At 37.4% G+C, this 23,390-nt stretch overlaps 2 protein-coding genes across 4 annotated transcripts in view; one reads left to right on the forward strand and one right to left on the reverse strand.

Annotated features, from left to right (window-relative positions):
- Positions 1-9,299, reverse strand: part of SMC1B (structural maintenance of chromosomes 1B) — a 34,189-nt gene extending 24,890 nt beyond the window's left edge. For 2 of the 3 annotated variants that reach the window (XM_042889974.1, XM_042889973.1), the window contains exons 1-7: positions 9,164-9,273; positions 6,291-6,479; positions 5,879-5,991; positions 4,547-4,750; positions 3,978-4,216; positions 3,333-3,591; positions 1,769-1,909 (exon numbers count right to left, since the gene is read on the reverse strand). In XM_042889974.1, the coding sequence (XP_042745908.1) occupies positions 1,769-1,909; positions 3,333-3,591; positions 3,978-4,216; positions 4,547-4,750; positions 5,879-5,991; positions 6,291-6,479; positions 9,164-9,272 (1,254 nt within the window). In that variant the 5' untranslated portion in view covers position 9,273. Of the gene's footprint in view, positions 1-1,768; positions 1,910-3,332; positions 3,592-3,977; positions 4,217-4,546; positions 4,751-5,878; positions 5,992-6,290; positions 6,480-9,163 lie in introns of all 3 variants that reach the window. The other variant, XM_042889972.1, reaches the window with a different exon arrangement.
- Positions 9,300-9,644: 345 nt separating this feature from the next.
- On the forward strand, positions 9,645-22,614 carry RIBC2 (RIB43A domain with coiled-coils 2). Its single transcript, XM_042890237.1, has 7 exons — positions 9,645-9,761; positions 11,985-12,066; positions 15,091-15,435; positions 16,116-16,234; positions 19,798-20,025; positions 21,342-21,508; positions 22,471-22,614. Exons 1-7 carry the CDS (start codon positions 9,645-9,647, stop codon positions 22,550-22,552), a joined length of 1,140 nt encoding a protein of 379 aa, XP_042746171.1. The 3' UTR covers positions 22,553-22,614.
- Positions 22,615-23,390: the final 776 nt, after the last annotated feature.

Genomic DNA, 23,390 nt, shown 5'->3' on the forward strand with positions numbered 1-23,390 from the left:
GTCCAGGCTGGTCTTGCATATCTCCAGAAATTTGAAGGAGGTAAGTGGATTTGTGGGCAAAATACAGAAGCACTAAGATCCATCTTATTTTAGCTGAAATTTCACATACATAACACTTAACAGCTGTTACTGAACTACAGAGTAACAGTTTGAAAGGGACCTCTGGAGCTTGCTAGTTCACCAGCTGATGCAAAGGAAAGTCATTCATACAAGCTTGTTTTAAGGCCTTGTCCTGATAAATTTTCAATAGTTCAGGGACAGAGGCTCCAGTCTTCCTGCACACTCATTTCAACATTTGACTATTTCCAGTTTACTCAGTTTCCCACATTCCAAACTGCACCTGATGTATCCCATTCTATCACTGTGCACCTCCATAAAGTGACTATTTTGCTCATATCCTCCCGCTAGGTAGTTACAGGTAGCACTAAGGTCTCCTCTTTGCTTTTCTTTCTACAAGATGAAGAAATACAGCTCAAACAGCCTCTCCTGCTATGCCAAGTGCTCCAACCCCAATGAGCATGGAGGCCCACTAGTGTACTTGGATGCCACAGTCTTTCTTACACTGGCAGTACAAGCTTGCTGCGGTCACATGCGTATCTGAGTGTGGAGAATAGTTATCAGCTGTCAACAGCACGGATGAATATTGGCAACTCTTAATGGTCAGACACGCATTTTATGAAATCTCAGCATCCCTTATTTCTTTCTGAACACTGAAATACGATTTGTGGAGTTTCAGAAGCATAACGAGTGGAACTTCTTTTTTTACTTCTAGTCACTGAATAGTTTCTTCTGATAGCTAGTCCTTCAACAAGAAAAAGTAGTATCATAAACAGCGAACAAATGTACAAGTATTACCTTAAATCTGATAGCAAGGATGACTTCACACTCTCATAGTTATCAAGTAAAATGCTTACTTTACTCTATAAGGAAATTTATATTTAGATCACTTAAGTGTTAGTACTCCTAGAACTGGTAACATCTCATCTGACTAATTTGAGTTTTCCAAACAAGAGCCTCCTCCAAACCTTGACTCCACAACTAAATGGTGAAAAAAAAAAAAAAAGCATGTTGCCATGTTGGCATAGTTGGGAAAAATAAATATAAAAACATTGTAGTGCAAGCATTCTATTGGAAGAAAGATCATCAGTTGAGCTTCTAGAAGCATGACACAAAGCAGAACAAGCTTGGAAATAATTTTTCTAAGAGAGTGTATCAAGCATAGTAAGATCAGATGTGTAATTATGTACATCAGAAGCAGAATGACAGTAGATATCTGTATTCACAGGCATTTTCTCTGAACTGCAATACCACAGTGATCACGATGATTCTCCTTCTCTCTCATTCTGGTCCTTCAAGTCCCTTCCAAACTATTTCAGCTGCTGTAAACAAAATAAACCTCAAAAGGGGATGATAGTCATACAGATAAAGAATGCTAGGGAACCTCTGAAAGAAGAATTAAGTTTATAGAACTAGGAACTTCTTAGAGTTATGTACATGTCCTGTACATAGTAACTGTAAAATGCTAGAGCCAGACTGTTCAAAGCAACCCTTAGCATTGACCCGTGCAATCACTCTCTGAAAAAAAAATTAAGTCATTTTTCTAAACCTGCTGCAATATGAGAAATGCATGAATACTTGCCATTTATCTTTCGCCAAGGATTTCTGTCACAGCATTTAACACATTTATGTAGACATTCATACCAGAGGCAGGGGTGCACAAAAAGCACATTTTTTTCCTTAAAGCGCAATTCTAGCTTGATACAAGTACCTTAATTTCCTTTTTCTTCCTCTGATAAAGTTTCATCCTTTCTTCATCTGCTTTTTGCTCCCAACGAAGTTTACCTAGCTGCTGTGTTAGCATAGCTACTTCCCTTCTTGCAATTTCCTTTAGTTCTTTATAGCGCTCCAGCTGAACAAATAACAAAAAAAAAAAATAATCACTGCACTGAAAATGAAACAACTCATGTTTTTATAGTCTCGAATAGTAATTTCCTACCTTATCAAAATTAGTATTATAAAAGACACTGAATTCTGCAGGCCTTTCCATCCATTACGTTTTATTAAGGGAAGATTCAATTCAAAGCTTACACTTAAGTAAGACCACAGGCAATAACTATTCTGGTATTTAACAACTTCTGTTTTATCACGTTGACAGTACTTTACAGTGAATATTAAGTTTAAAACAATGTCTTCGCTCAGTCCAAAACTAGAGCAAGCTTTGAATTTATCATTACAACATAGAAATGCTGCGATAGAATGGTATCAAATCTATATTTAAAGGCTAACTCATGAAACGGTACTTGAAGCAATCCCACAAAGTTATGACTAATTTAAGAAATGTGTTCAAGGTGCAAAATAACATTCACATGCTAAATAAGCAACTCTTCAGGCGGAAGAGTTCAGGATCCTGTTAATGGATCAGAAAATATTTTGTGGAGAAGTTACTATTTGGATACAGAAGAGTTTCAGAACAAATGGTTTCGAAGGCGGATTTTCAAAATGGGAATTTACAGTAAAATAATACTGCAATTTCCTTCCAAAATTTCAAATAATACAAGTTACCTCAGCAGTAGCTTCTGACCCACAGTAAATGGCATGTACAATATGAAGCCTTGCGTGCATTTGTCACCTATTTCTTTTTCCTAACTGAACACGTATTTCTACAGTACAGCAACATGCCATTTCTCAGAATGAATCCTCTCAGCCCCAAGACCCTACGTGGTATTTTCTATTCTACCTTCCCACACTGTACTATCTGAACTCCTACAAGAAAGGAAAACAATACAAAGCAGAACAAAAAGAGTTCTCAACCTAGCTCTAGATACATATTTATGTAGCTATAACCCTAATCCACAGAGGAGAGTCCCTCCATACAACCCTTCTGAAGTTTCCATCAAATTCTTCTCTATTTCTTTTTCACTGGAAATTCATTGCTTCCTCCAGTACCTTCTCATATTACTTAGAAAATGGATTTTAAACACTGAACTGCATATCCTTTCTAATCTTGGAATAGCACATTTATGATTCTTTCTGCAACTTAAATACATTTTCTTAGAACTGTTTCCCACTCAAAACTTCCAAATTTGTCATTTTCTTTCCCTTCTCCCAGAAAGGAGATGCTCCACTACCCCAAAAAGCTTAAGCATCAATTCTATTTAACTGATTAAATAGTCCCCCCCAAAAAAGTTATGTTTTAGTTTTGTTTGAACTCAACGAGAAGAACAGTAAAAAAATCACAGGTTACTGATGAAAAAAAATAATTTCTTTGTCACCAGTGCAGTTTTCTGACTTCACTAGTAAACAATATTTTGTTTCCTGCTCGCCCAATTCACCTGACGTTCTCTCAGCTCAACACGTTCTACTCTCAGCAATATCTCCTCTTCAGTCTCCTTCTCAAATTCTCTCCATGCCTTTTCAGTATCATGCAATTCTATCTCCAGTTCTTTTATGTTCTGTTTTTCCTTATCACAGTATTTCTCCTTGTCCCTTAGAGATCTTTTAGACATTTCTACTTTCTTGATTTGGTAGGAAGTATTTTCCTTCGCTTTTATATAGAGGGCTTTCTGCTGAATTAGGGATGCCTGAAGAGTCCTGAAAGAACAAAAAAATAAAACAACACCTCCAAACAAACATGCAAATCAGCCATCTATTGTCAGCTGCAAGGTTACATACCCACAGGTGTTATTTTTAAACATCCACTGAAAATAAAAGCTGAAGAAATGCAGCATAAAATTCTGAAATCTCGCAACAAACAAGTAATTAAACTACTGAAAATGCTGGTAATGTTGGGGGGGAAAAATAATAACAATAAAAATCAATGTTTAGTTACTACTCAAGTAAAATGCTACAACCCAACTTCCATAGCATTAGGAGTTATCACCCTACTCACTTCAATAGGAAACGCCCACCTGCCAAGCAATTCCCAGTGCAGACTATGCCTTAACTCAAAAATCAGAGAACTTGATTGAAAAACCTACTTCATTTCCCTTTCTATGTGTTGTTGGTCTCTGTTTAGTACACCAAGCACCTTTTTCTTTGCTCTAAAGGCATCTTCTGCTGTAGAAAGGGAGTCTTTCTTGACCCTAGCTTCCATATTCTTTTCATCCAAACTCTCTTTCAGAGATTCAATGCTTCTTTCATTGTGATAGAGCTGGAAAAGCTGAAGCTGTATCCTGTTTGCATTCAGTTCTCTGACAAGCATCTGGTAATGCTCTGCCTGCCAACATTAAAATTTCATTTTTAGATTAAGAAATGATTTTTAGATCACTAGCAGTCTAATCTGAAGTCCAAAGTGATGTAGGCTGATGTACCAGTAATGTACACTATTATAACTCAGATATCTAAGTCAAGCCTTACTGTAAAAATACTGGCTACTCTACTCCTCCATTTATTTAGTTTTTATAATAAAATATTTAAAATAACTTAGAAATGCGTATTTTACAGTATACTGAAAAAATACTAGATGAAAAAATGGTATTTTATTCCTAAAAACTAAGTTCACAGAAGACACAAAAACACACACACAAAAGTAGTAACTTTGAGTTACCTCTTCTTTCTCTACCTTTGCTTGCTTGCGTTCTGCTGCAATATTTTTTTTCTTGTTATAATTGAAGTGTGCATCCTCTTCTGCTTGCTGCATTTTTTTCTTTTTTTTTTCATATTCCTCAGCATATTGCCATGAGTTACTGATTTGTTCAAAAAGTTGAGTTCTTTCTTTTGGCTTCTTCATTGCAATTGACTCTACTGTTCCCTAACACAAAATTGCAAAAAAAAATAAAAATGAACCACTGCAGATCACATTGTAGAATGATAAATTTCATCTCTTAAGAGATATAATACAGATTTATCTCCTGATATTTTAATGATTAGCATTATTGAAAACATATATATAGATTCAAAGGCAAGGAAAAGACTATAATCTAGCCAACTAAGCAAGTTACAACTATTAATAATTTTATAATATCAAACACTACTTAAGAAATACACATTCAAATTAAATCTACTTAAACAAAGGAGAGCGCAGTATCAGAAAAACAAAATTCTATCTCATTGGCCTCTTTAAAAGAACTGAAAGACATTTGCAATGAAAAAAATTTCAAAAACAGCTACTTCAGGAGAGTAATTGCTCAAGTCGGTGTATTTGAAGACTCTGCAACTCCCAAGGCTAACGGGTCACAAGCTTTGTCCACACGTTAGCTTTCAAATCTTCACTGACCTGAAGCAATTATCATTTTCAGAAAACTGTATTCAGTACATTTTCTGACTTCAATCTGCTGTTATGGTGGGCAAACACCCTCACAGTAGGAATTATGATCACAAAAAGAATGCATACCCAGGTTTTCTCTAGAAGAAAAATAGTAGTACTTCCTTGGGAATTTTACAATCACAGTTCAATAAAACATAAGAAAGGCAATCATGTGAAATATACTCATGAGCACACAAGCTTATGTGTCATAAGCACATGAATTCATTACTTGTATCATTAAATACTTTTGAAGTAATAACAGGATTTTCAATCCCTAAAAGATAGTCTTACAAATTTTCATCTCTCTAGATTAACATTATATGGTGCAAACATTTTTCTTTTTATAACATTTCTAGAAATTAACACTGCAAACTTTTAAAAGTAAAGATCTACATCTTCTATTTTGAAGAAATAAGCATTCTTCCAAATTAGCCCCTTTCCTCCTAATGTAATCCTCTACACACAAGGTCTATCATTCTCATTTCAAAGACTTAAAATTCTTTTATAAGGCCAAGATAAAGTTTATTGGCTTGAAAGCGCCTTGAAACTAGCTTGGATATTGAATAGATAACTGTTACAGATATCAAATAATCTCAGAGACTTATTTTCTTATGAAGTACCCTAAGTGCTCACCTGAAAAATAAGACAATTCCTAGCTTTGACAAGTATGCCTATTTTTTCAAGCTCAGATATGTAAGCGGACCGGGTAATAGACTTATCATTGAAAATATATTCTGAACAACCATCTGAAGGAGAAAAGAAAAAACAATCATGTTAAAAAGGCTGCAACAGAAAATACATCAGTAAAATTATTCCACATTTTTTTCCTGAGCAACTTCCTCAAAGAAAACTTCAACTATTCTCTTATACCTTGGTTAATTTTAACATTAGCCTTAGTATACATTTTCTGCAATTTTTACACTTGGTATCAAGATGCTGCTGATGGACTGTAAGAAGTATTTGAAATTCAAACTTAACTATTCTTGGTCTTCATTTTTTAGGTATCAGACCACAGAATGTACATCCAAAAGGACCTGCCACCTACCACGGATAACTCTTGAAAATGTTTTTTCTTCCCCATCTTCTTCACAGTATACTATCTTTACACTTGCTGTAGAAGAAACTGGTTTGCCAACATGTGCTCCGTGAATTAGTTCTCGAACACTTTTAACTCGCAAATTAGATATCTTTTCACACAGCACAAAACTAACAGCATCCATTATGTTAGATTTTCCTAGAAACAAACAAACAAGTCAATGCTCTGACACAGAAGAAATTGAAGGAGGGATATGATTAACAATTAATTAAAAATACAAATGCAGACACAAAAGTCTTCAAGAATTCTAATTCTGTATTTCGTTGAGGAAAACATATTGCGTACAATGAAGAAATGCATTTCTGAAATGCAACAGAGGCAGCAGATAAAAGCTAATCTTTAATAAAAATCATCAAAAAACTCTCCTGTTATTTATTCAGCTTGGCAGAACAAACTTTATTGTCATTACTTACTAAACTATTTAGTAACAGTAAACTACTTACTATTACTGAACTAACACTATCATAATGCTTACTTCATAGAGCCCTGTTTTTTATCATGCATCTCCAACCTTTTGGCTTGCCTGGGCTGCGCTGAGTCAAGAGGAATTGTCTTGATTGTCTTGGGCCACTTACTAAATACATAGTAAATGTAATGTAAGTAACAAAACTTCTTTAATATTTTTTTCTATAGCAATAAGGAAAGGCAAGCAACAAAAACAAAACACTAGTGGCTATTTGACCTCATTCTTGCAAAATGGATGCATCAGTCTGGTTCAACGGAAGAGGGTGCAATTCTTATTCAGTTCTCAAGGTGCTCTCAGAAATTTTTGATGAACTATTACTCTTCCTGTGCTTCATACTTGAAAATATTTATCCACAAATGTGCAGACTGCCAAAAAGTGATGATGTGAATAAGGCACGATTGTGAAGCAAGGGATATTTCTCTCTGGTAAGATAGGTCTTATAAAAGGCTAGTAAAGAGACATGATCAAATTTCTCAGTTGATTATGTGATTACTGCTCTACACGTTCCATCTGAAAATTTGCAGATAATGTATTTACAAAAAATTGACACTTTTTTCCAGCAATTTTGGAACTTACTCTCAAATCCCTTCATCAAAATGGAACGCGGGGCTGCCTGTTTTTCACTGTTGACAGGACTGCATTTAGCCAATGGATCGAAACACAAATTTTTTTCCCACAACTTGAGTTAGCACAGCACTGCACCCTCCACATGCCTGGGTTTTATCGCAGTGCCAATCATACAGCAATGTTTGGCTGTTGCTGAGCAGTGGGAACAACTGCTGTGGAAGAACAGCATATTTATGGATCTCATTTCAACTGAAAAAATGCAGGAACAGCAGGATCTAAAAACCAAGATCATAAACTAAATCACTAATGGACTGGGCAACTAAGATCAAATGCTAAGCCTGTCCTTGCGGCTCCTCATTAGAGCATCACCTTGTTCTCTGCCAAGTAAAGAATAAAATCCCATTTGCTTGAATAGGGCTTTCAGCAGAAGTGAGCCACATTTTTAAAACTTCCAGCAGCTACCACCTAACTACGCTGAGACACACTGACAAGCAAAGACTTGGGGACTAAACTACTGTGTCCGAAGTAGTTGCCATCCCCCAAAAGCCGCCTTCTCCCCTCAGAAGGCATTTAAGGCAAGGACTACAACAGAATCAAGAAGCCATTATGCATTATTACAGTTTAGAACTCAGAGCATTAGAGTAAAACCATCTTCATTTGACCATACCAAGCTGACCTACATAGCCGCATGTGCTGTTTGCAAACTGCTTGTTCTACAAGACCATGAAAATAATAAAGAAATCAACTGATAATCAATATCTTCCATTAGAGAAGCAATGGCAGCTCAGGATCTTCCAGAAGTTTGTGCAGAAAACATGAAGAACAGAAACAAAATGAAAGCAGCAGTTGGAAAAAAAAAAGAGTAAAAGAAGTGATGAGAGAGAAGGACAAAGTACACCCAATGTCACAGCCCAGGCCACAGCCCAAACCAACCAAGCTGAGAAGTACTACAAAAGGGAAGAGAGTGAAACACCATCCCCTATAACATCGCTATTTTAACACACGCATTTCACTAATACTTCTAAGATTTTTTCACATTATTTTCATGGATCATACTAGAAACACTGTATGTGTTCCCTCTGATTCTTCTCTAACACCGAAACTATGTCTGAGGCTGTTTGGTGGCAATACTGCTATTTTTCTAAGCGTGTGAAAGGGAAAGCATTCAAAATATGATGCAACTTGACACAAACAGCTTTCCTTGGACTTCTCTTCTTAATGTTTATTTTTCCTCATCAAATCTAGACCAAATCTTTCCTATTACATTCCCTGCCTCTAATTAAGCCTGTTAGCTTGAAGTCTGTCTTCATCACATGGCAGATTTTTAAATTGTTTTCCACAATGCAAATAATACAAGTTAAAAGACATTATTAGTATTGTTGCACTTTGTTACTCCACCTTCTGGGGCGGGGGAGCTGAAAGATGATCACTGACATGATAAAACACTTCCATGACAAAAAAAGCCCACAGGTCCCTGTAAAGAGGCCCACAGAAGTCTACATCCCCTATGCAAAAATCAAGCAATTCTGCCCCCAAGGGACAAGCTGCTGCCATTCCAGCCCATTCAGTGCCAGCTGTGGTAGCCCCATTACTGGGCCCACGCTTGGACGCACTTGCTGTTATGGTTTTTTTCCCTCATCAGGCTTTAAGCAACCTGGCAAAGAGCCCAGAACTAAGACTGGGAAAAAGCCTGGGAAAGCAGGGCAAGGGCAACAGACACCTCCATCTTGGCAACTGCGGAGGACACGTACGGCCTCCAAATGCCCATGACACTTTCCCAGCCTCCTACCTGATCCATTGGGCCCAATTATGCAGTTGAACCTCATGAAGGGGCCGATCAGCTGCTCCCCACGCCAGGACTTGAAGTCCTTCACTATCAGCAGCTTCAGGTAGCCCATCCCTGAGGCTGTGGGTACAAAGGCCATTCCCCTTCAAACTTCAGCCTCACACAAAATTCACACCATCGGGTATTATTTTTTAACGGTCTGTCTTCAGGAAAGGGATACAGGAGAAAAGAAAGCTCTCAGCGTACGCGGCTGGAGCAGCAGACGGCCCAAACGAGCGCCAAGCCGCGCAACCTCCAGGCCTGACCTCGCCCATCAGCAGCCGACGCACAACGGCGCCGCCCGCCTCGTGCTCGCGGCCGCGCGGCCTCGCCTGATTGGCCAGCGAGCGCTGAGGGGGGGAGGGGGCGGGAGCTCGTCCCCATGGCGACCCGGTGTGTTGTGCCTTAGCGGCGATTGTCGCTGCTCGCGCTTCTTGCCGGCGCTATGAGCGGGCTGAGCGCGCGGCGGGACTTGCAGGAGGCGGCTGCTCTGGAGCGGCGGCGGCAGCGCGAGCTGCAGCGGCAGGGCCGCATCTTTAACGCGCGAGTGCGGACCATCGGGGTGAGGGCGAGGACGAAGTCTGTTCGCGGGTCGGGGCTCGGCTGCCCGGGGCTGTGGGGCCGGCAGTCCGCCTAGGTCTGTGTGAGTCTGGCTCCGGGGAGGGGGAGGGGCAGCGAACTCCCCGAAGCACGCTGTGAAGGGCTAACAACGCTTTCCGAAGGTTGTTGGTGGGAGTGAGGTGCTTTTCTCTCTAGCTGCGCTCCAGTGGGCTTTGTCTTCAGTCTGACTATCAGGAAATCAAGTGGTAGTTATCTAAATAGCTATGAAGAGTCCGTACAAGGAGTTATGGTAGTTAATTTTCCCTTAATGCATCCAGTCTCATGTTAAGAGTCTGGATGCGTGCATGGGGGGGAAAGTGTTGCAAAATAAGCTTAAATTTTGCAGCTAAGTTGCTTTTGAGGGCAATAACTAGCAATTTTGATTGCAATAACTAGCCTAGAATCAAAGTTAGAAGCGGTGGAAACAAGCCCAGTCTGTTAACTTCATAGTGCACGTAGGGTTGCAGCAGATGACGGTCTGATTTAAGCAGTCTCACGTAATGAAGCATCTCATATGGCAGCAGAAGGATATGTTTACCTGGTCTGTGGCAGCACCTTGGAATTGCTCTCGTGACCTTTGTGCAGCAGTCAGTGACATGGTAAAGTAACAGGCACGGTAGCCAATGGTACAGTTAAATGATAGGAGCTAATAATGTGTTTTAACAAAGTTCCGTGGGCACAGTAAGATAGTTCAACTTTCTTTGCTAGGAAGCACAGTTTCTCTTAGGATGGCTTTTCTCGAGCCTTGAATATTGAATGTAAAATGCCCTTTCTCGCTTAGGGAAGACCATTGGATCTCTGTACTTTACTGAGCAATGCTGATTTATACCGTCTGGAGATCTTACCCAAATACTGTTGTAGAACCACCTTTGGACAGGTTTTGATAGATCCATTTACACAAGACAAACATCTAAAGTGAAAGTGAATCCATTGGAAGAATTCTGTAAATATTTTGATGAACATCATTTCATAATACCATATTTGTTGGCTGAGCAAGAAGTGCTTACAGAAGAGACTATTCTTGTGGTTTGAAATTAAGCCAAGTCCAAAGCAGGAGTCAACAAAGCTATGGAGGTATAGAGTATGTATCTATTTCCAATGAGATTTTAGATTCTTTGTTTTCTCATTCTGTCACTAATTTAGTGGAGTGATTGTCTGTGACTATTCAAAAATGAAGGCAATATTTGACAGCTACAAAACTATTTGAACCGCGGATTGAGAAGTTTTTAAAATGGGATAAAATGTTGTCTGGAAAGTAGAATGGGAAGTAAGATTTTTTTTTTCCTTGATTATTACTAGTTACTTTGATTTCTGTATGTTTAGTTGTCTGAGAAATGGGAAAGCATGGTGCATCTCATTACAGATTTAAGAATTAATCCTCGATAATTCAGTACTTTTCTGAAAGAGTTCAGATGAGCAGTTCTAATGTAAAATGATGAAAGACATTCCATTTACATAGGAATTCTTATGCATAACTACAAATTAGAAGTCAACTGCTTCAAACTGCTTATAGCAAGGAATTTATAATTTAAATCCCACTTGCATATCTCAGCCTTAAATTTGCTAATGTTTCAAATAGAGGAAGCAAGGTTCTAGAATGAGCAAGTTAAATCTATAGTTTACCTTATAGTTTGCCTTTTTGAATGAATGAGAATTGCATGTATGACAGAGGTAAATGCGCCATGGCTGTTGTGCTTCTCATCCTCTGGTGTGCATGTTTATAAGTGTGAGGGGCATCAGGGAGATAGTTATCCATCATCTGAGCTTAAAAAAAAACAAAACAGTAGGAATTGGAAAAAGAGGTCAGAAAAGCACAGGAAGCATATGGAAGGGAGAAAAATGATTAAAGTTAAAAGTGAGGCAAATGGTTGACTTCCATCATTTTGATTGTTACAGAAATAAGGCAAAGTATTTATAGGTCACCGTCCCTGGAGGTGCTTGAGGGACGTGAAGGTGTGGCAGTGAGGGGCACTTGTGGTAGGTGGACAGTTGGAACAGATAATCTTAGAGGTCTTTTCCAACCTTAGTGACTCTGTGATTCTAATAGGCAAAGACTATTAAAACACTTTATCAGGCTCTTGAAGAATTGTCAGTGTTTTTTATAAGTCTTACAAAGACACCCAGTGACAGCCAGTAACAGTTGGTGTGTTGTTGTTTTTACTTTTTTGTTTGTTTGTTTTAATAGGTTGATAAAGATGCATTGGATGCCCAGGTTAAGGATAGGAAAATTCAAGAAGCAACTGAAAAAGCACGAAATGAAGAACTTGGTATATTCATTATATTCATAGATAGACTCATGTTTGTATGAAGTTAAATGTAAACAGATTTGTCATGTATTTCATTCCCTCTTTTTCTTTTTATACGCGTCCAGCCTACTAGTTTTGCTTTTATTGCCCTATTTTTAATGTTTTAATAAAAAATATTTTAAAAATAACTGTTTTGTTACTTGTATATATTAACTATATTATATGTTTTTGTATATGGCCAAAGATTATTTATTTTCACTCAGTACAGCCCAGCAAACTAAAAGGTTGGACAGCCATATATTTTGAACAGCTGTAATTATTTTCAAATGAAGTCTATCTCCTTGATTATCAACTCTGTATATCTATATATTTATAAGTGCATGTGCAATTAGGCTTTTGTCTAAATTCATACTTACAAAATGAATCCTTTGTGTATTCCTATTTATGTTTATACATTTGCATTAGTAGAATATGTGTTTTCCTTATTATCTGAGATAGGGCCTCAGGGATTTGTACTGTCATGAGTAAACTGGTGTGTATTTCTGAATAGGTTTTAATCTTCAGTGTTTTCTTTTAATAAATCTTGATAAATAGCATTGTTAGAGACCTGAAGATATAGGATGATTTGGAAAAATAATAATTCTTTTTCAAGCAGAAGTGGCAAACTTATTTTACTGCTGTCTTGCAAAATAAGTTTATGGTTTTTCTGTCTGTTCTTATACAGGATCAGTAGATACAATATTTTGCAGATTTCTGTTGCTAAAATCATAGAATGGCCTAGGTTGGAAGTGACTTTTATCATCCAGTTCAACCCCCTTGCCATAAGCAGGGACGTCATTTACAAGATCACGCTGCTCAAACTCCTTCCCAGGCTTACCCTGAACACTTGAAATGATAGGACATCCATAACTTCTCTGGCCAACCTGTCCCACTGTCTCACCACTCTCATCATAAAAAAAATTCTTCCTTATATTCAATCTAAATTTACCTTCTTTAAGTTTAAAATCATTGCCCATTGTTCTGTCACTACAGACCTTAGTAAAAAGTCTATTTCTTGTTAGCCTCTTTTATATATTGAAAAGTTGCAGTAAGGTCTTCCAGCAGCCTTTTCTTCTCCAGGCTAAACAAGCACAATTCCCTCAAGCGTTTGCTCATAGGAGAGATGCTCCAGCCCTCTTTTAGTGGGCCATCATCTGGACTCATTTCAACAGGTGCTTGTGCTGGGGGCCCCAGAGTGAGTTACACAAGACCCCACCCTTTACTGTGAGCAGAGGAGGTGGGTATAATTGCCTCACTCAAACTGCTAGCTGCACTTCTTATGAGACCAGGAGATTTTAGGCTGCGAGGGCACATTACCAGCACAAATTCAGTTTTCACCCAGCAATATCCCCAAGTCCTTCTCAGCGGGGTTGCTCTCAATCAATTCATCTCCTAGTCTGTACTGATGTATGGACTGTCCCAGCTCAAATGTAGAACTCGTACTTAGCCTTGTTGAACTTGATGCTCATGAGCCTGCTTCTCAAGCCTGTGAAGGTTTCTCTGAATGGCATCCCTTCCCACCAGTGCATCAGCACTGCTGCTCAGCTTGGAGTATCATCTGCAGACTTGCATGTTTTGCAAACAACAGGGCTGTAACTGAGAGGTATCGCTGAGTCAGAACGCATAGCCACAAAAATATTTTAGGCCTGTCCACTCGTCTCAAAACTCTTGATGACCCTCTTTGGTTGGAACGCTTTTTCATGGTATCACTTCTAAAGGTCCCACAGACTGGGCACTCTACATGTTTCAAAAAGAGTTCAATTGCAAATGACAGCTTCTGTGCTTCCTTCCCTTCCTTCCTTCCTCCGCTGTTGGTTTTGATTATCCTGGTGGAATACCTGGCAGACTCAGACCCCTAGGAAACTGCCAGAAGTCTGGCATCAAAGGAAATTATATTTCATTGTGAATTATATTTGAATGGCTATCATGTATGCATTTTTTTAAAACTTTTGACTGGATTATTTAGCATTTTTATTGAATAGATAAGAGCTACTAAGCTCTTCAAAAGCTATTAGCAACAGCCAATTCTTTTAGTGCTGTGCTTGGAAAAATTACTGAAACTGTGAAATAACTACAAGGTTGCTCAAAAACTAATGCCTCCTATTTTATTATGTTGGTCCATGACATCAGAAGCAAATGTTGGTGGAATGGCAGTAGAGGTTGAACCTTCCTGGTAATTCTTACACATATTGTTGTCGTGCAACAGGTGGCAGCAGAGGGGCTGTCTGAGAAAATGGTATCTGGCAAGGATGTGCAGAGGTGTGACTGAATAACTTCATGCAGAAAAAATGGCACCCAGTGACATTCACTGATGCTTACTGAGTGTTGGTGAAGACCAAACAGTGGACATTAGCACATGGATGGTCTGTTTCAACAGTGGTAATGATGGGTCACCTCTGCTGGTACAGATTTTTATGAGCACAGCATGTAGGTTCTTGTTCATTACTGACAAAAATGGTGGTGACTCTGTTGGAAATAGTGTTTTATAGCTGAGAATGTGCTGTGTTAAATAGTGTTATTGTGCTCTTTTTATCTGTTGTAGTTTCCATGGAAACAAACAAACATTACTTATGGAGCAACCTACATGTCTTAAATTGAGAATTCTTTATTGTGTATTCTTAATAAGGAATTTATTGCATTTTAGTCATAATGCTAAATTGGAAGTAAATATGAAGAATTAGTAAACAATACACTTCATCTGTAAAGCAAGCTTTCATCAAATGAAATTTTTTAGTTCTAGAGGTACTTATTATTGTATTCTTTTCACATGCTTATATATAATTTCACATTAATAAGAAAATTAACTCCTAGAAACATTAAAGTACTCTACAAATAAATATTACTAACATTAGAGTGTTTTGCAGAATGACCCTTTGTAGATGAAATAGTCATTCCTAACCCTGGAATACATGTATTCCTATTTATTCGTTTTGAAATTGTCGTTTTCCATCTTGATTTGTATACTCTTCTAAGAATTATATGTTTGTTGTGCTCATTTTACTCTAGCGAATGAAATGAAGAAAAATGACAAGTTGATGTGTATGTTAGAAGAAAGACAGAAACGCAACATCAGAAACTTGAACAAGGCTGTCAGTGACTTCCAGAAGAATTTTCAGCAGCCAGAAACGAGACGTGAATTTGATCTATCTGATCCCCAGGCTCTAAAGAAGGATAGACCTGCTCGGCTTTCAGACAATGATCCTCGATGCACTGTATCTGGCTTGCAGAAGTTTATGGGTGAAGACTTAAACTACGCTCAGAGGACGAAATTTCAAAAGGAGCAGTTAAGAGAGTGGTCTCTTCAGCAACAGAGAGATTACAAGAATGCATTAGCTGATAAAAAATTTTTAGGTAACAAGAAAAGATAAGGGAGGTTTTATCTGTTTTCTCTGTAAGTCAGGTGTTTAGGACATAACTGTGCTATAGCCTGTTATGTAAGGTTCTGACATAGCAGTATTTTGGTGTATTCAGCTTTTAGAGAAAGAGCAGTTTTTGCTCTACAACTTGTAATGTATTTGATATATAAATGAAGAATTTAATAACTTAATGATTGAATAATTACCTAGGCTTCATTTCTGTTTTATACCTTGTATGAAGTATCAGAGTATTCTGAAAAATCATCTGTACTTTGCATGACATATATATATATATATCATATATATATACACACACATATATATATACACTTCAGCAGGCCAAATCATCCAGTCTTTACTTTTATAGAGCAAACAAAATAATTCTCATTTTTCTTTTTCTTATCTTGCTGTTAAACATGCTTAGTGTTTATTATTGTTATTGTTATTATTATTATTATTATTATTAAACTTTGTTTACCTGCTAAGACAAGATTGATTACAAAATAAACTGATTTCATGAATCATCTGAAATTCCAAGATGGAAAGCTTTGGTGACAGGATTGGGAAATAATTTCCTAAATCAGCTTACTACATCTTTAGCCTCCCCTTCTTCCATATTCGTATGACATACAATGTCCATGAAAGTTGACTGCATTTCATTTTAATCTGATTCAGATGATCTTCATGACAAGAATAGGATTGAACTGGACCAAAAGATAATGGAACAACAACGAATTGAAGAAGAAACGAGACGTGCTGTATGTGCAGCTATCAAAGACTTTAACAAAAGCCAGGTAAATTCATCATGTTGGTTTTTGTTTCTGTTAATGAGTGGGGGAGGAGAGAAAATGGAGGGGAAATTAGATGACCAGTGAGCAAAAGTATAACAAGTAGTGATGTTTCCACAGATGTTTGATAGCAGCTACCTTTCAGTGTTGATTCAGAAGATTTTTTCACTTCTTTGTCATCTGCAAGGATCTGGCTATCCTCTACTTGGTTACCTTCTGTGAGAATGCTTCCTTCTTGTTCTCAGCTTGTTGTAGCATGCAGCCACTAATCCCATCTCTCTGGGACTTCTAGTCTGTAAAATGTAGTACAGCAAAAGCCTTCAGCACTTCCTTCTCGTTTTTTGGGGTTTTTTTTGTTTGTTTGTTTGTTTGTTTTTCAGTCATAATTTTAATAATTTCAGTGATCATTTTAGCTGCTTCTGCCAGCTTTTCTTTTCCTTTTTGTGGAAAAATTACCAGTAGCTTTTTGTCTTTATCAGTTATTTTAATGCCCCAAGACCATTGTTTTTAGCACATGCTGTGTATCTGTCTCTAGGTTGTTTTCCAAGCAAGCTTTGGAACTCACTGAAACATAACATGAACTTTTCTTTATCGTTGGTAACCAGACCAATTTCTTCACTGTGATGATGGTCAAGTTCTGGAACAGGATTCCTAGAGAGATGGTTGATGCCCCAAGGCAAGTGTTCAAGGGGCATTCAGACAATGCCAGAAATAACATACTGTAACTTTTGGTTAGGTGTGAAGAGGCAGTTAAACTTAATGGTCTTCCATTCCATTCACTTCCATTCCACCTGTCTTTGTACTGCAATCTATCATGCTCCAATTGTTCATCTTACTGTACAGATTTTCTTACTAAGTTAATCCTGTATATCTTCTATGAGCAGCTTAAAGGGCTGGATGGACACCATTTGTTTTGTTAAACAATATTTGATCCGAATTACCTTTTTTTAGTCACAGCAAAATAAGTCACAACAAAATAAGGCGTGTGCCTTACTTACATTACCTACATAAGGTAGGTATTTTGATTAAAGTGTGATAGTATGTATGCACATGTTTGAATAAGTGTTGCCCGAGTCCTTCAAACTACATTGAGCATATGTGTATACATATATATATGTGTGTGTATGTATGTTTATATATATACAGCTAGACAAGATAATTGAAAAGGATTTTATTGATTGAAGTCTAATAGTCTAAAATAGTCTAAAGACTATTTTACATCAGTACCTGCAGAAGTACCCCAAATGGTACATCTACGTGCACTTTAGTTAACAATAATATCCAAAATAATTGTAAAAGTAAAATTGTAAAAAAATGTATCCAAAAATACAAATTTGTTCCATGTATAAGTTCCTGAATTTGTGATGGAGCTTGGGAAATGGGGTGGAGTAGAGGGGAAGTTTGTGTCTGGTTTAATTTTTTTGTTTGTTTGTCTTTAATAATTGGCCTTGTACATTCTACTTTATTTGTGCTCATATTAAATACATATAACATTTATTTGTTTGTTTTCTCACAAAAGGGCATAATAATAGAGAAAGAAGCAACAATCAGTGTAGTTCGTTTTTACTATATTGTACATGTAGCAGTTGTGTCTAAGAGAAAAAGGCTGTGCCTTTTAAAGGGATTTTCTATACATCTTTTTTCCTAAGAGAAAACCGGGGCACTCAGCCAGAGAATGAATTTTAGAAAAGGAATTTTTATATCTGACTTCAAATATATCAGTCCAGAGTGCCCAGCAAATTCAAGACTTTGAGTAGCTAGTTTGAAGCCTTTTTTCACCTGAAATAAAATATTTGTGTAAACATAGAAGCATGGTAACTCTGTTTTTAAGCATTCTTTGAAGAGTGCTGTGCAAATATCTTTTGTCACTCATATCCTATTCTTGGGATATACATCTTTCCCAAGCTCATAAGACTATGGATGGATCACTCTGGTCATTTGAGAGCTTCATGGCTTGTGGTAAGGACTTCAGAATACATGGTGCATTCTTTTAGTCCTGTGCTGGGAGCAGTTTAGTTCCATGTACACTCAGAGCTTGGCGATACTCTAAGCGTGTGAAGTCCTGACCTTGCAGTGCTTCCATGTACATTTATTTTGTTTTTTTGACTTGAGTCAGTGGAATGGAAGTATATAATATGAACGATGGAGCACAAATTAAAATAAATGAAGTAGCATGTATTGGTGCATCTGTTTGCTTGTTTTTTGTTTTCGTGCTACACCAATAAATTTTGTTTTGTTGGCCAACTGTCTTGACAGAAAATACATCAGATTTTACCCAGTCTCTATTTCACAGTGTCATTAATCATTTTACAGTGCTGCATAGCTATGCACAGGGTTGAGAGTTTTCTCCAGTAAGATTCCCAGGCAGCTCAGAAAACTTTAGGCTCTCTCTGTGAGAAGGTTAAAATAACAAGGTGTAAGTGCCTATTTTGGATCTGTTGCTAAATCACAGCGAAACTGCCTTCATAAAGCGATGTCAATAAAAATTACACTGTTTAAACTTCAATAGTTCTTCATCATTGTTCAGGAATTATTTATGTGAAATCCATCCAAAATGACTTTCTGTTAAGTGTGCTTTATTTTGGAGCATTTCCAGAGTTAAAAATAATTGCTGTATTTGTAGTATTAATAAGCTAAAAGTATATACCAAGATATTCTGGTTTGGTGTCCCAGAAGTATCAAAATGTTGAAAATCTTTGTGGTTTTTGCTTTGTCTTTTTGTTGGCATTTGTAATCTCTTATGAATCATCTAATGACAGCAACATGGTATTTTCTGCATAATCTTATTTAATTGGAAGCTTGACTAATTTATCATGAAAAAAAAGAATTCATCTTTTCTTAGATTGCACATCTAATACTTTTGTTATTTTTTTTTTCTTCTGTCCAGTCTTTAATGGATCATTGTCTATGTTTGCCCATAGCAAATAAAAAACCCTTTGACATTCTCCAGGCCTGATGCTTGGGAGAGCTCCTGTCATGCAAAAACAAAGTCCATAAATGCAAGTGTAGAGATAAACCCAGGTTAGCAGGCTTCTCTGGTGGGATGGATCATCATGCTTGCTGAGTGGAGAATTCTTCTCTGTAACTCTTGCAAAGGACCTGCATTTGGGTGTAGATAGGCCTGTCATTCTCAGTTGTTGATCTCTTCTAGTTACTCTGCCTTAGAGTTTTCAACTTTTCACTTTCAAAGCCAGTAATTTTCAGCAGACAATGAGAGAATCTTGGAAAAACTGGAAAAATTGGTATCCATTGGCCTGTTGCAGTCATGATATATGTGCAAAACTGTATATGCAAGAGGCAGGTCTGACAGCCCATGCTCTTTGCCCTAGCGGGGATGAGATATGATAAAATTAAAACAATGCTATTATGCTTATATGATTAATGCATGCCATTGGATTTTCAGTCTTTTTGACCAGTAGGGCCATGATCATAATATTCATATGTGATGCTGTTGACAATTGTATGGAATTTGAGAATAAATCTATATATAGGTGCTAATTTTTTTGCATCCCTTAAGTTAATATTTTCTATCAGAAAAGCTATTAGTTCTCTACTTTTGTTGACTTCAGGCTGCTGAACTAGCTGAAAGAAAGAGGCTGGATAAATGTCAAAAAATGAAAGATGATATGGATGAAATTTCCAGCCAGCTTCAAGGAAACTTACTTTCTGAAAACCCTGAGCAAGCTATCAGTTCCTTTGGTACACATCGTGTGATCACGGATCGGTGGAAGGGAATGAATCAGGATCAGCTGATGGCAATCCGCTCCTTTCAACAGGAACAAGTTCTGGAGAAGCTGGTATTTACGCTTATGTGCATATTCTGTATGATTGGTTGTAATAGTACTATAAACAATATAGTCTGAAGAACCTATTTTTAAGTTGGCACTGCATATCCAGTTTTGAGACTTTTTCTGTTGTTCAGAGCTTCACCAAATGTTAATCATTCAAACTTAACACAGTGTCTCTGAAGCACTTGGGAGGCTTGCCAGAGAGGAGCAAGAGCAAGCTGGAGCCTTCCTTGGAGTTGGGCTGAAAGGTAGGTTGCTGTGAAGATCAAGGCCAGGGGGCCTTGAGAATCCTGGGGCATGGTCCATGGTCACCCAGCTGGGGATCAAAGCCCTACACAGCCCAAAGGCCAGGCTTCATGATGCTCAGTTTAGGACTTGAAACAGCAAGAACTGCCAGCAGGAGATGAGCAGGAATAGAAATGGTCTTCTCCATAGGGGAAGAGGAGCCAGGAACTGACAGTCACAGCAGGACAGACAATCTGAAACGACCCTCATGGACACATGAAACCTGAGCAAGACAAAGAGAGCCTATCCAGTGATACTACTCATGTATATTTCACAGTCTTTGAAATTCCTGAATTTCCTTTTTACTTTCCTGCACATTTATGACTCATGCTCTGAGATGGGATTGCAATAGAAAGACTAAATATTGCCAGTAATTGATGCTCTACAGGTGGATGGATGGAGGCAGTCTAAATGAAGAAATGTATATCTCCTTTGCAGTCAGAAGTGTGTTGGCATAGGTATTACTATATAGGAAGCTACTTAATTCATTTAGTGTGGGAGCTGAATGTGAAAGCGAGAAGGTTTTTGCTGGCTTGTTCTTGATTCAGTTCACAGTGATATCAGATAAGAAATGCAGTAGAAGTGGTAGTATCACAGAGATGATAAAGAAATTATTTGGGTCTGGGAACTTAAAATATATATATATATATATATATATATATATAGTAATCTTGCCAATCTATGTGTTTTGGAAAGAGCTAGGATGTAGAAAAGAAATAATAGTCTAATGACAGTATTTCTGCCAGACAGCAGGCCTACATTTCTTACCTTCTTCTTTTGCAAAAGTAGGAGTCTCTTCTAGGGTATGCTCCTTAGAAAAGAGTAGCTTCCTGATCTAAACTATTTTAGTACTGTCTACTGCGTGTGCTCCTACCTTGTTCACAAGTGTGTACTTTTTCTCCCTATTTCGAGTGCTACCCCTAGTGTTCAGTAAAGGATAGCAAGTTTGTTGTTTGGATGAATTTACCAATAAGACTCTGTATAGGATTTTTGTCTTTGAGTAAAGAAAAAATGAAGCTTTTTTTTTTCCCCTCTTGTAGAGATTAAAAGAGGAGGAGCGCCAAAGAGATGCTGAATGGGACAGGCAAAGCATGCAGGCTGCAAGAGCACAGTTAATTTTAGAGCGGCATCAAGCACGACAGAATCGGGAATGCCGCCAAGCTCTAGATAGCATAAATGCACAACTATCCCAGGAGCAGAAATCAAAGTAAGTGATAAGAGAGATTTCTTTTCAGAAAAACTCTTTGCCATTAGTGCAATTGCTTGGCTTTCAAAGAACTTCTCTGCTTATCTTAAGTTTGTTTCTTTTCTAACGAATTTATTGTAAAATTATACTTTTTTAAAATATTAGCATTTTAGATTAAGAATGCTTTTCATTACCATTGGAAACACCTTCAAAGACTAGATTGTGATGTTTACTGATCCACATATATGGAATAGTAGCTGAAATTCTTAGCAGTGTTCCACTGACAACAGACTGCTAAGTTTATATAGATAACAGAAGAGCAAATAAATACAGTTAGACAGCCAATCATATTAGTGGGTATGAAACAGTATGTGTTTCTTTCATTTACCTTCCTTTTTTGAAATAAATAACAGGATAGGTGTCCACCCACTTCATTAAAAGTTTCCAGTTTCTGATAGCTCTAAGTAAAGTTGATCGCACAAACGGAGCTTTGACATTATGTCAAAACTAGCTGATTTTGTAGCTAACCACTGACAGATCATGGTGTATAGGTGTTGTTTCTGATGTGCTGAGAAAGAGGGAAGACGACAGGGAAAAAAGTCAAGCCGGCTGATTCAATGTTCTAATCCTCCAATCTGACTTTTTTTTCCTTCTTATCATATATCCATCTATACATCTTGCAAAAGAATTCCTAATATTTGGTGCTTTCTTATTATGCAAGCAAAAATTCTGAATTGTGATAATTTAGTTTTTCATTGTGAGGATCTGGAAGGTTACTTTAGGATGAAAAATAAAATTTGCGGTATCGAGACATGATATTCATGTTGCAAGAACAGTTACATTTAATTCCATTTGCAATAATTCTGAATTTTATGAGCATTATGAATTTATGCATTACATCTTTCTTAGGTTTCTCAAGTAAGTTCTGTGTACTGAGAAAACAGTCACTAACTGCATTTTTTTATTTGTTTATTTGTTGCTAGGAACATTTATCTTAAAGAAGAAGAATATTCAAATTGTCCAACAAGTCAGTATTTTGCACAATTCAATACAACCAGTCGATGACATTCCAGATGCATCAACGCAGAAAATTAAAGCAGTTTTTAATTGAGCTGTCCCATTTTTTAATGCTGATTACTACTGTTATTCTTCTGTTTAAATTGTGCTATCCAAACAGTACACTTGAAATAGAGGACTGTCTGTTAGTTTCTATCTGTGCTGAGAGAAACATTTTAATCATTTTTGAATTGTTTCTAAAATTGCTAGTTGATTTAAAAGTTAGACTGACAGTTGTGTCTCAGGCTTAACTGTAATACTGGTGTTATAAAAGTCATTAGAAATTAATTTCTAGAATGTGGTCACAATTTAAAATAGAACGCTACTTGTTGCAGCTTGGTCAGAGAGAATGATACCTAAGTAGATCACGTGAAGCACAAGTAGTAATCTCTTACTTAGCAGGCTTATGGGAAGAAAGAAAAGTAACGTAGACAGAAAGTTGTGAGTTTTTTGTTTGTTTGGCTGATTTAATTGTTTTTATATGGGGGGGAAAAAAAAAAGTAGACAAAGATGATTATCCTATTTATCCTGAATTGTAGAAAGAATAATAGATTACGTAGGTTGCTCTGAAAGTAACAACTCCTATTTATTTCCATGAGAAGTAAAACAGATGCAAACAGCACAATAACACTCCTTTGAGAGAGCACATTCTCAGCTGCAAAACACTATTTTTCAACATAGCCACCACCATTAGCTGTGCATTTTCGTTAGTAATGAACAAGAGCACCAACAGAGGTGACCCACTGTTTCACAGCTGCTGTGATGGCATCATTGCTAGGAAAATGTTGTCCATGCAGTCCATCTTTCACTGGCCCAAACGGATGGAAGTCAGAAGGCAACAAATCTA

The sequence above is a fragment of the Lagopus leucura genome, unplaced genomic scaffold (assembly GCF_019238085.1).
Source record: "Lagopus leucura isolate 7727_CA_CO unplaced genomic scaffold, USGS_WTPT01 Super-Scaffold_100159, whole genome shotgun sequence".
NCBI lineage: Eukaryota > Metazoa > Chordata > Aves > Galliformes > Phasianidae > Lagopus > Lagopus leucura.

Excerpts from the sequence above, each read along its gene's own strand:
- RIBC2 (XM_042890237.1), top strand. The coding sequence starts at position 9,645 with ATGAGCGGGCTGAGCGCGCGGCGGGACTTGCAGGAGGCGGCTGCTCTG. Across the intron at positions 16,235-19,797 it reads AAGACTTTAACAAAAGCCAG|GCTGCTGAACTAGCTGAAAG; the intron begins GTAAATTCATCA and ends TGTTGACTTCAG. Across the intron at positions 20,026-21,341 it reads AACAAGTTCTGGAGAAGCTG|AGATTAAAAGAGGAGGAGCG; the intron begins GTATTTACGCTT and ends CCCCTCTTGTAG.